At 32.8% G+C, this 14,164-nt stretch overlaps 1 protein-coding gene across 1 annotated transcript in view; it reads left to right on the forward strand.

The window, feature by feature from the left end:
• Window positions 1-13,960, forward strand: part of LOC114938014 (metabotropic glutamate receptor 8) — a 121,140-nt gene extending 107,180 nt beyond the window's left edge. The window contains 6 exon segments of the mRNA XM_029311727.2: window positions 1,458-1,738; window positions 2,697-3,001; window positions 3,126-3,254; window positions 4,773-4,929; window positions 5,014-5,345; window positions 6,394-13,960. Coding sequence (XP_029167560.1) covers window positions 1,458-1,738; window positions 2,697-3,001; window positions 3,126-3,254; window positions 4,773-4,929; window positions 5,014-5,345; window positions 6,394-6,534 — 1,345 coding nt within the window. The 3' untranslated portion in view covers window positions 6,535-13,960.
• The last annotated feature ends 204 nt before the right edge of the window (window positions 13,961-14,164 follow it).

Genomic DNA, 14,164 nt, shown 5'->3' on the forward strand with positions numbered 1-14,164 from the left:
ACAGATTTTTCAACCTTAGCGAGCTTTCGATAATAGTTTCTCTATATGAAAAAAATGACAGATTTGTAGTAGAATTTTTAAATAAATAGATTTTTTCTAAAGACTATATTCTTTAATTAATTCTGAAAGTGGCTTTGTTTTATAAAATTAACTTTTTCATTTAAGATTTTATTATAAAGTAAAAATAAAAAAGCATGAAAAAGCAATAAATAACTTTGTTTTGATATTTCTAAAGAATCATCTTTAAACAATTAACATAAATTTAATATTTGCTCGTATATTGTTGAAACAATCAATATAGTAAAAGAGGCCAGCATAACGAGCACCAACTGGTCTTTGGTGCTCGTTATGCTGGCCTCTTTTACTATATTAATCATCTTTAAAGTTGCTTCCAAATAATTTGTCATTAAGAAATAATGTCAAAATTTTCTAAAATTAAATAGAAATATTACAAATGCAGAATAAAAATATGCGTCTGAACTTAGTGACATAACGAAGGAATTATTGATATAACAGAAAAACATTCTATACATTTTTCTTTTTAATAAAAAGATAACGAGCTTGAGTGAGGAATATTAGCATTGAAAAAAGTGCTTAAAAAGATTTAAAGTCGATGCTTTCAAAGCGAAAATTTAATCAAAAGCTTCATTAGTGACCTATTAAACTTACTTAATTAGAGTACTAAAAGGTTTACTACATTTTACTATACATAGGTATGCAAGAAAGAAATAGAATTTTCGGATTTCAAATTTTAATTTTTTTCTATTTCTATTTCTACGTAACTAATTAATTTAGTTACTACAGCCCCAGATTTAGTTTGTACGGATAACAGTACGAATTTAAATCCTTCATATAAATTATAACTCGTAATTTAAATTAATTATCACACACCTCATCACAATGCATGAGCTTAATCATATATTCTTCAGGATTATTAATCTGGAAAGTCATGTTTATTTGAAGAGCAAACCATCTAGATAATATAAACGATATTACGATATTATATTATATAATATGAGTGTTTATCTAAATATGAGTGCGAAAAATTTTAGCATGATTCTTCTCCAAAATTAAGGAGAAATTTTTTTCTCAAATTTCAGACAAATTAAAAAAAATGAAACGGAAAAAAATCCACCAAGTTTTATTTTTTTAATTCCCTCAGGGAGAGATATAAGAGTATATAAGAATAAACCCCGCTTAATTTTTCAACAAAGGATCATCTCTTAAAATTTTTTACACTTATTTAAATACACTTTGTATATTTACATAATTATTCTTTTAAACTATTTAACATATATGAAATTGATATAAAAAATACGATTTATATTATTAAAGAGAAATAGATTTAACTTAAAATATAACTCTTAGCATTTTTATATAACTAGTATATTATTTTTTTCTCTAGTCTACTTAAATCTTCTCTATTACACTGAACATAATTTGCATTTGAATCGTAGATTTAATCGTACTCCGGTGATTATGGCATCGGGACGCGAGCTATGTTACGTCCTTCTGGTGGGCATTCTCTCGTGCTACGGCATGAGCTTCGTTATACTGAGCAAGCCGACTACGTGGAATTGCACATACCTCAGAATCGGCCTCGGTCTCTGTCTCAGTATATGTTACAGCGCGATCCTCACCAAGACGAATCGTATATCGCGGATATTCAACCAGGGCACGAAGAAGATCAAGAGGCTCTCCTACACATCGCCCAAGAGCCAAGTGGTAATCGCTATCGGTGAGTACGAGCTGCACTCACCTCGGTAAACACATCGACAAGCCACGGTCTCAAGAGGATAATTGCACGCCGATGCTTGACGCAACCCTCCCACTCTCTTGAAATAAAAGCCGAGGACCACCGCGTGTTTGACGAAAAGAAATAACGCGACTTTTACGATGAAATTTCGTATCGCTAAATTTCTTCCCAAGGATAGAGACGATCGATTCGGATTTGACGCGATATCCTTGTTTATTGTAATTTCGGTTCCAAACCAAACGTCATATTTTATGTCGCTATTTGTCAAAAAATAGAAATTTCGAAGCGTCCTTTTTCCGCTTTAAACTTTATACAAACTATATAAATTATGATTTTATTATACTTGTAAATTTCTATAAGTTTCTGCTTTAATCTTTCTTACTAAATTAATATGAATTTTTACGCGACAAAGAGAACGTCGTATAAAAATCCAATTTCAGGAAAATATTAATTTGCATGTAAAAGAGTATTTCAGTTCCTCTTCACTTTGCCCTAATAGCACAAATCTGAAAGATATTCAGACGATATCCTGAGGACATCCAGAGGACATTCGAACATCCTTAGGATGTTCTCTGAACGTCTTCGGGATATATGTGTAGAGTGATTTATTTTTCAAAACGACGGTACAAATAATCCTTGCGAAACAATACTCTATTGTATTACACGTGCAGGCAAAGTAACACTTTGTGTGCGTGTTTTCTGTGCAGAAAGCGGCCGATTTCCCACGCCGCCATCAGCGCGGCAAAAAACGCGCACAAAGCCACTTTGCCTGCACTTGTAATACAAAATAGTATGTGTATCATGTGCGGATTGACAATTGTTCACTCGTATGGGGTGGTCGCACTCGTGACCAATTGTCAACTTTCCGCACTTGATACACAATATACTATTAGAGCATGACGGGGCGGTCTAATCGTTACATAATCTCTTATTTACACAGGAATTACCGCGGTCCAACTAATTGGCACCATCGTGTGGTTAATGATCGAACCGCCGGACACCACGGAGATCCATCCTTATCCGCTGTCCGCGGTGCTGACGTGCCGCGTGTCCACGTTCTCGCTGATGATGTCTCTCGTCTACAACATGTTCCTGATCCTGATGTGTACTTTGTACGCGTTCAAGACGCGCAAAATCCCGGAGGACTTCAACGAGGCTAAGTACATCGGCTTCACCATGTACTCGACGTGCATCGTCTGGCTGGCCTTCGTGCCCATTTATTTCGGCACCAACAACGATTATAAGGTCTGTATCGCCGGAGCGAAAAAAAAAGAAAGAAAAAAAATCACGCCGTACATTTTGCGTCTTATGACGAGTCTTTCTAAATTTGTTGTAAACATGTAAAGTCGAGCGGACGGCTACCTTGCAGGTACAGATCGCGAGTATGTGCATGTGCATCAACATTTCCGCTTCGGTCGCCCTCGGTTGCCTCTTCACCCCCAAGGTCTATCTGGTGCTGTTCCAGCCTTATAAGAACGTTCGCCCGGGACATCCTAACGTATGTACAATACTGGTTTTGTTATTCTATCCTTGTCCGACCATTTATCCGTGAGATATGAACCGCGCGAAGCGTTTTCTCTCCTAGAATTGATGGAAATTACAAAACAATTCTAAATTTCGCAAGAAACAAAGCTATGTATGCGTCTTTTTGCCTATTTTATTCAAATTACTGTTAATTGTTGATCGCCAGTGATAAATTTTAACAAATAATAAGATGCAATTTAATTCGACCAAAAACTGGCTATTCATTTATTGAAAATAAGTACACACTACGTTTCGACCCACATTGTGGTCCTTTTCAAGTGTTGTTCTTATTCAACAATTACATTAATTAAAAATAGAAACAGTCGTTGAAGAAACATCATAGCGATGGGACGTGTTCCTCTTTTAACTATTAATTTTAAATAAGATTGGTTTTATATTGCGTTAATCTCATTTTAATTGATGGAATTCTCACTTGATAAGGACCACAACCAAATGGTCGAAACGTCGTGAAAGTATTGAATAAAATTGCTAGTTACGTCGAAATCAATTTTGCCAAGTTTAAAAATAGAAACATGAAAGTTGTCCTGTTATATCGACAATCTGTTAGCTACTGTGTAGAACAGTAGCTAGCAGATTATCGATATGACAGGACAACTTTCATGTTTCTATTTTTAATTAATGTAATTGCTGAAGAAGAACAACACTTGAAAAGGACCACAATGTGGTTCGAAACGTAGTGTGTACTTATTTTCAATAAATGAATAGCCAGTTTTTGGTCGAATTAAATTGCATCTTATTATTTGTTCAAATTACTGTATCTTATGTTTGAAAAAGTTCTCCGTTTTCCGATAAAACGTCGTAGAAAATCTGAAAACTGACTATCTCGTGTGTATTTAGGTTTTATTAATAAAATTAATTTTTTCTTGACAAGAAAAAATTATAAAGAAAAGGAATAATAATAATAAAATCTCTGATCGCGAAAACGACTAGAAAATAAATAGCATTAAAATAACAAAAAAATCATACTTTTTTTATGGCTAATAATCAGCGTAATGATAAAAAAACAAACAAGCAAAATCGTGACACGCTCCGCGTTGAAGTATACAATCATTAAAACGCATTAACAATAAATCAACCAAATAATAAATCAACCAGGAGAGAAAGCGTGCGCGACCGTATATAGACAGGCCGGAATAATTGTGAATGTTATACCGAATTCGATTGGATGCACCGATGCACCCCGAAGCGCATAAAGACCGGACTCAGATTGATGTAAAAGCGTATGCTAACACACGAGAGAGAGTGGCTCGATCAATTTAACGTTCAGCATAAGTTACCGCACTGTTTGTGGAATTTATGCTGAGCAAAGTTTCCATTCCATTGATCGAGATGTTTACATATATCCTACGCTTGTGTAACTTGCCAAATCACGGCGGGAGTAGCCGGTGGAATTCACGATTAGAGAAATCCTATGATTTTTTCCTCCGTCGTCGACGAGAAACTAAAACACCCACATTCGGACTCTCCGCAGACGGGCGGCATGCAGAGCGGAAATCGCGGAGCGTACAGCATGCGCTTCGCCGGCGGTCGCAGCCAGACGATGCAGAGCGTGACCTCGGCCTCGCGTAGCAGCCCTCCAATGTCTCGCGCGGCACCGGCACGTGCGGACGAGCGGAAGCACGCGAACGGTGAGACCCAGGCGCTGGCGAGCCCGTCGGTCGAGGAGACCTCCGTTAGCTAGGTCGCTCTCATACACCTCCCTCCCTGTCCAGAGCACCCTCGGGCGAGGATGCGCGAGACCGAGGCGGAGGTGTATGTCAACGATGACGATGACGGCGGCGGCGAAGGCGGCGGTAACAAGGCCGACAGAAGGGACGATAGAAGAAGCGCCGGCGGAAGTCGCGAGAGAGACGGCGGCGCCGGTAGTGACGGCTGCGACTTAGGTGACAGCAGCGACGACGACGACGACGACGACGACGACGACGAAGAGGAGCGCAAGCTGTCAACCGTTCAGGAACTCTCGGAGCTCAACGCCGTCAGTCCGCCGATGAATCGTCTGGCCGTGTGCCGAACCTGCGAGAGGAGTCGGGCCGGGTCTGATCAGGTGACGGATTTTCCTCGCTTTCGAGGTAGAGGATGTCGACAGATCCGAGCGGCTTTTCGAAAGCGGGACGAAACGCTACCGCAGCGAGATTCTAATCGAACGCGACTGATTCTCTCTGGCTATCCTCCTTTGCAAATCTGAGAGCTCCGGCATAATGTTCTGTTGCTTCGAGCATTTTAGTGCATTTTTAGGCTTTTTATCCTCTCTATTTGTGAAGGAAAACAATTGGAACTGGTAAAAACACGCTCTGCGCATTTGCTCGCTTCTCATCATTATGTTGTATAGTTCAGTTCTATCTTGTAATATCAGGCTGACCCGACCTTATCGTATCATCTGTTTATGGGAGACTTCTAAAATTATTTGGAGACGATTTTTCCTCAGCGACAAGGAAAGCTCGAAAAAGCCTTAAATTAAAATTTTATTAAAGTAAACTTTACCTGAAATTTAACGAAAAACTGTAGTTTTGTTAATAATTTATTTTCACGCCTTAATTTACAAAAAAAGCTTTCATTTTCAATCTTTTGTAATTCGAAAATAATTGGTGTCTAGACATTTTCACTGAGGAAAAATCGCTTCCAAATCGCCTCAAGAATCTCTCATTAGTAGTACAGTAAGTCTGTAACATCCTGTATATTCCTATACAGAGTGTCTGACATAAAGTGTCACACCGAAAATATACAAGTAGATCTCGTTATTTAGAGATGATTTTTCCTCGGAAAAAATTAGCTATGATAGCTAAATTTCAGCTGTCTCTATATTGCAATTTGAATTTTAGTTATCATGCCTGCATTTTAACTATTAAAAATATTAACTATATTAGGCATGATAACTTTTAATATCGGGACAGCTGAAATTTAGCTATATATAATAGCTAATTTTGTTTCCGTGTATCATTTTATTCTTATATTCTTTATAGCGCTTTTTATCATTTCTTTTCATTACACTTTATAGCGTTTGTTACGATCTTATATCATCATATTACGTAATATTGCGAAACGACGAGCATGCCGCGATTCCTAATCCAATAATCTTTTGTTTCCCTCTCGAGCCGAGCGATCGTGACGAAGCCGCGATCAGCAGCATCTCCGAGAGAGTAGAAGCGCGCGCGAGGAAAGAGGGATCGTGCCTGAACGAGGAGCAGATTCTAAGCTACGCCGACTCGCCGACCTTCTCCGAGTTCTCTTCGTAGTATTCGGACTCGGTCACTTCGATGCGGAGTGACAAATACCCTTCAGCACCCTTCGAGGACCGAGGACCAGCGCGAAGGGCCTCGTCTGCTTGGCCGTACTCGACAGCATTTTATAAGCGCCAGGCGTTTTATACATTCCCGTAAAGTGTGAGTGATTCGACAACCCTTGCTCAACTCTTTGCACTCGCGTGTTTGTTGTGCCAATATATGATGCGATACGTAGAATTATATATTTCAATCTGACAAATCTTCTTTAATTAAATAATATTATTTTTTAAATGTAAAAAAATTAAAATAGAAACGATATATTTTTAATTCGACCCAAACTAGCCAAGAAATTTTTATTTTATTTCCACAACGTTTCGACCATCTGTTTTTGGTCCTTTTCAAGTGAAAAACTAAAATGGTACAATTAATTAAAATTAATAAACATTTTTGATGTTAAACGTAAGAGTTAAAAATTTTTTACATACTTCCTTGATAAAAGCGCAGTTAGTTGACACTGTTGTCATGATTATTAAACAATATGATTATCAGAATTTTTTAAAAACATTTGAAATAACTTTTGAAAGAAAGTAACCGCATCTTATCGTTATGATGGATCGTCAAAAAACTTTTAATTAATTGTACCATTTTAGTTTTTCACTTGAAAAGGACCAAAAACAGATGGTCGAAACGTTATGGAAATAAATTAAAATTTCTTGGCTAGTTTGGGTCGAATTAAATATATCGTTCCTATTTTAAATACCACTAGTGACGTTTTAAGTATTCAATTTGATTTTATAAACAAATTAATTTGAATATCAAAATTTAAAAAGTTCCTATTTTTATATTAATTGCATGAATGACAGAACGTTTCTTAGTTATATCTTTATATATATTTTTCTGATTCGACACAGTATTAATATCGAGAGAGTAAAAATTAAATTTTTATTCGAACTTTTTTAGAGATCTTATATTTTATATATAATTAATTGTTAGACTTAATTTGCAAAAATGTTTGTAATCTATTCATTTTCTAAAATTTTTATCATTATCATAGATTTTATGTCAAGGTAATCTCAATTTCCAGAGTGTGCAATCAAATAATAGAAATAATTTTCAACTATTTTATCTTACGTATGTGCAATATTCCAATTTTACTCATATTCTTATTATCATTAATGCAACTTGCATTATTATTATTGAATTACATACATTAAAATAATATGAAAATTAACAATATCTGTTTTTGATATTAAAAACTATATTCTCTATAAATATATAAAAATGATACATAAAGAAAAAAATTTGATAATATTATTATATATAAAACCCAGCCAGAAATGATAGTTGAATCGACGTCGAATCGATGTCGAATTGGTCGTCTTTTCGATCGGATCATTTCTGACTGGGAATGTTATCAGAATAATCTCTCTCTCGAGTGCAAGGGGTAAACACTGCAACACATATAACACACACAATTAAGGTTGTATACGAAAACAACGGCCGCAATGTGTTCGGTCGTCTGGAAAAATGGTCGTTTTGTAAACTACGATTTTGTATAGTTATTTGTATCTGAAAATGCCGTGTGCTTTGTTCGTCGTTGACGTACGAACGTCACAGACTCTCGTCGGCATTCAGCGAGTTTCAGCGTATACATACATATATATATATATATATATATGGTATATATATATATATATATATAAATATATATATATATATATATGTATATATGTATGTGCGTTTTTTGGTCCATATTTTTATCTCACGTACGAAAATCTTTTTTCTACATGTGTACCAATAACCAACGGTGTTTATATTAGTTTTCTGATTGATCCAACTCTCAATAAATACCACACATTTCAAAAACAGAAATAACGAGCAAAATGCAATATAAACGTATTATTTTACGTATAACAATGTATGTATCTTCCTACATGAGAATTTTTGTGTGGGCGTAAATCATTTAGTAATCCATAATTAATTTCAGCCAGATAATTAGCAAAATTATTTGTTCGTTATTCACTTTGCAAATATAAAATGATCCATATATTCTCTTCGTGATTATAATTAATTATTATTACGAAGGAAAGATTTTTAAGTCTATCCTCCGTAAATTTTGAAATACCGTGTAGGTGTATTAATTAATCGCACATGAACGGATATGAACGCATACGTACATAAAATATGCGGAGCTTTATTAAAATTCGATAATTTACCGACTAAGATCGCATCCTGCCACCAAAAGGCGAATCGTAGATGCGATGTTAGATAATTAATGGTGGTTTCAGTCGTATTTGACGTAGTAGAAGCAACAATATTGATTATACATACAATAGCAACAGATTACGTAGAAACGTCTGTTTGCATTCGAAACACCGAAATTTTGATCGCGGTGATCCGGTCTTTAAAACATTATTACACCACCATTATTTTTATCTTTAATTAGATTCTTTAAGGTGAAAAAATATTCAGTCAATCTTGTAAATTAAAAATTGAGATCTACGATGAAGTATTAAAAACACAAAAAAAATAATATAAAAAAGTACAAATCAAGTTCATGCCACATATATTATCGTCTTATATTCTCAGTGTAGAAACTTTTACGTCATTTAACTTTAAGTAAAACTAATGTATCAAGTTGCGATAGATTCACTAAAATAGAACATACATCAATCTCAATTCCAACATAAATAATGTTAGAATATATGCGCTAAGATCGAGACAACGATGAATTGATTTTTAATGCATCAGCGCTAGTTGTTACACATCGAGTTACGCCTAATACGATAAATTACTTCCACGAAAAAAAAAGGGAATATTACACCGACCCCAAAATAATGTATTCCTATATAGAGGAGGCAAAATCAAAACGATTTTACTTGCAGCACGATAAGAATTGCTAGGTAAGAAAGACTCTCGACGAAACGTTTCGGCATAGTACATAGTTATGTATATTAATGTTGTTATATAGCCGTCGTAAACGTAGAACGTAAGCGAAGGCAAAATCTCTATCGACTCGTTAGAGCTGTTATTATTCCTTTCGAGAATATCGAGAGACACGAGTGTGTCTTATTTAATTCACGTGCAACTGCTTGACGCATTGTATATACAGTTACGCCTAAAAGACATGTTATTATTTGTTTTTTCGCATTTAGAACAAATATTTATTTTTATTTGTTATTATTTATTTTTTCGCACTTAAGAACAAATATTTATTAAGATATATATATATATATATATATATATATATATATATATATATCACCAAAGATGGACACTATTATTTTTTGTAAAAATAATTTTTTTACTTGTTTACTCATTTTTACAACCGAACTATTGTTCGATGAGTTGTGTGAGCATATATTTTAGAAATGTCATGAATCTCAATTCCGTTTTTTTTTTATCTTTAAATTAATTTAATTATCGAGGCATCTAATAATCAAACGTACTGTAAATAAACATATAGTTACAAAATCTCTCGCTTCTTTCCCGCGGGACTGGGATATCTTTATTAATAATTGTACAAAATATTATAAAATATTAGAATATACATATATAGAGATGTATCGCGTGTTAACACTACGTGCATATATTAATTAGCTATTATACGTGTGTACTTATGTGCCTAGCATCGTATGAGCTACATTTCGTAATTCGTATATTATTGTCTTTGTGATTAAGTCGAATAATGATAAAAACTATTAAAACTTTTCTCATCAAAAAATAAAAAAATAATAAAATTTTATCTTACGCGTTTTTTTACATATTTTTATTATACACTAAAAAAAACTATTAATTTCGAATGAATATTTATTTAAATAGTACCATTTACAAATTTGTTTGAAACAAATAAATATTTATCTGTTTTGAAAAAGAATTTCTTATATCAAATAAATATTTTTTTCACGGCAAATCAATATTATTAGTTTCAAACAAATGATGTAAATAGTACTATTTAAATAAATATTTATTTTAAATCAATAATTTTTTTATTGTATATTTAAATTTTAATTGTTAGAATCATTTTTAGCGCAAAGTAATTTTTAAATATGCAATTTGGAGATCTTTTATCCTGTTTTGTGTGAAGATAAAATTTTCATCACTATTTAGATAGGTTTATTTCTTCCTGTCTTGCTCTTACATAAAAAAACGAGTACTTTAATATTTAAAGCAAATAAAAAGATTACATCAATGAATGAGTCGTTATTCGACTTAATGGAATATCGTGTAGTGAAATACACAAATGATTGTTAAATGATCGTTAACATGACATACGATAAAACTGTATATTGAAATATCGGAAAGGAGGGTACGTAAGAGTAACTTCACACAACTGCCTGCGATAATAAACTGATTAACGAATGAAGCCATTAACGGATTCTGTATATAACCGTGTTAGTCTAAGGAGAGACCTTTTCGCACAGGTCTAATGGTCTCGTCTAAGTGCAAATCCTTGCGATTTCTCATTCTAAAGCTCCTAGATGGCAAGCTAGATGGATAGATACCATTCTAACTTTGCCCTAGTTAAAGATTTTTCGATCCTATCAGATCGTACCATATCTTCTCGTCGTTGTCATGAAGAACTTTACTTAAATAATATAGCACATTGCTAAAAAAACAAGAAAAAAAGAGATATCCAAATTTCTTTTTAAAACTTTATTCTCTGAACAAAATGTATTAATTCTAGAAAAAAAGAAACGGGTCAAAAAACATTAATATATATATATATATATATATATATATATGTATAGTTCAGCATTTGCGGAAACGGCAGAAATGTACTCGGAAATGTACATGAAACACGTACCTTAGAATGAGATTAACTAAGGATCTAGGGATACCGTTGCGCAGTACATAATCTACAGCGGAGCTTCACATATTCGTTTAGTGAACGACGCGATTATCGAGTAGTTTGATACATGCATCTACGTATTTGAAATCGATATTAGCTAGAAGAGATATCGTAAAAAAAATAAATATACTATCTCTCAAATGATGTTGCGAGCGAGAATTCTCATTTTATCTCGTTTTAACAACCTTTACGAGAAAGAATCTCAATTTTAAACAGAATTTTATATTATATAGTGCCAAATCGATGTTAGCGTGCACAAATGAGATACTAATAGATATATTATATAATTATATATGTATGTATGTACGAATCTCTCTCATATATACATACGTATATATATATATATATATATATATATATATATATATATATATATATATATATATATAGATACATATTCCATAGAACTAAAAGAGAACAGCGAGAGAATCGTCGTCTTTTAAAACGTTAAATCGATATATTAAATCGGATAAGATTTTGTAAATATAAGAAGAGATATAATAAATGCCATAAAATATATACAATCTGTACGTAGTGCGCGATATTAAACATATGTGAAGAACGACGGCTTGAAGAAGCCGCTTGTACATTAATAATACATCTTCGTGAATAAGATTCGATTAAATCTAAATAGAGTTGAAACTCTGGTTCCTTTCGAATTCCACATTACGAGTAATCTTACTTAAGCTTAATAAAAATTACTTTTTATATTTATATAATTATATTTAATACTGAATGTTATACACGTTAAAAGAATATTTCTTCCTTAATTAAATATCAAATAAAGATTCAAACAGAAGGTATGTTGATACTGCGCGCGATCCTGCGTTAGAATGTCGATATATAATTATGTGTGAAATAGAGAAATCAGATAGAATAACTCCGAAATTGTGTGTGTACGTTTTTATCGTTCTAGTATTATTTTTTCTATGTAAATGACATTATATTATAGAACGAGAACTTTTAACTTAGAACGTTTATGGGAAGTTTATGGGGACTTTCCTGACACACACACACACACACACACACATATACACACACACACGCGCGTATACATACACAACCCTGTGAACTTTAAAAAAGATCACACCCAATTATATCACCCGATTGATTGCCTTCTTTTTTAACTCTTTACATGTCATTAATTCAATACCGGATCATTTCGATCGTGAAATTGATATTTCCTGCATCGCGTGCAAATAATAATGCATAACAAATAAGAAGAACAGCCAGTAGTAAATTGTAACATTTCAGCAAACCGAAAAGTAAAATAATGCAAATAATTTTTGTTTTTTTTTCAAAAACTGAAATGCGTCTCTTTTCGCGCTGCGAGAATTTCTTTTATTTGCGATTTGTTTTTCTCTTTTAAAGAAAAAATCGAAACCTTATTTTTAAAGTTTCCAAGCCGTCAGTTCTATCGGCCTAATTAATGTATTAGTTAATTAATTTATCTACGCTTTTTCCGTCACGTAGACGTTCGCTTTCAGACTAAAGAGTGAAAATTACGTGATTGATCTCATGAAGAGAATAATTAGCGATGTTAATATCGTCTGTTTGATCTTGTCATATATTAAGTCATCGATAGATTAAACAAACTTAGACTGATTAACGCCACTCTCTCTGCGAGAGACTTTTTTTTTATAAACGTCGCGTCGTATCGGAAAACGCGCGACGTCATATGTCAATTAATAAGAAATTTAAATTAACGCAAACGTATTGGAATTATTGTCCGAAATTATTTGCGTTGTAGTGTAAATTAAATCTATATAACACGCTTTTGCCCATGTAAAGTATGTACAAAAATTCGTGATTGTTTTTAATTATACGATTATATTTTTTAAAAAATTCTATAATTTAATGCTAATTTAATGAGCTGTCAGCTTATTTCACTTGTATTTCAAGAAATTATGAATTTCTTTAAAAAACTTTACTTCTACTGATAAGTCTCATTAGTTGAAATAACGGACAAATTTCCGAATAAAATGTTACTTTTATATTTATAACATATATATTCTATATGGAGGTAATAAAGCAATTTTTAGCTAAATAATATTTTTCTTTCAAATTTTTTACACATTGATTTAATAATTTCAAAAATTGTTTTGCGCTCAAAAAAATGTCTGATTATAGAACTACTACACAATAAACATTTCACACTTTTTAAAATTTTTTAAAAGAATTAATTTTGAATATAAATTATTATTTTTTATTTATACTACTTATACTTTAAAATAAAGAGCTCATATGCATAATACACATATTGCAATAATATAAAATCAATATTTTATATTTTTTCAATGCTATTTTCTATAATAAATTATTTATTGACTCCATTAAATATATATATCTAAGAGGTGAGGATTACTCCTATCAATTCATCATTTGGATAGTAATTCACAAACATTCCGGAATTAACTTAACCACATTTATTATCGTGCCGTTAAATATAAATATCATTCAGCACAGATCTCTAATCAATATTCATCCTACGTTGTTATATATTAATTGTACATGCGTTTACTTATGTTGTAGCATAATTTATTATACAATTAACATATTCTATAATAAATGTTGTCAACAAATCAATTTTGTAATCAGCGCTAAATGGGGCTGATAAATTTTAGAACCTCTTCCTTTTCACGTTATATCTAGTCATTTCGCTAAGACAAACGAGTTGAATGATCATTCGGCGAATTTTGAATGTTCAATCAAAAATATGATCGATAAGAAGAGAATTATCAATGATAAGTTAAATAAAGACTCTTTATTAAGTTCGGAATTATAAAAAGT

This window comes from Nylanderia fulva, unplaced genomic scaffold (assembly GCF_048542155.1).
Source record: "Nylanderia fulva isolate GAGA-0341 unplaced genomic scaffold, ASM4854215v1 Scaffold4, whole genome shotgun sequence".
NCBI classification, from domain to species: Eukaryota; Metazoa; Arthropoda; class Insecta; order Hymenoptera; family Formicidae; genus Nylanderia; species Nylanderia fulva.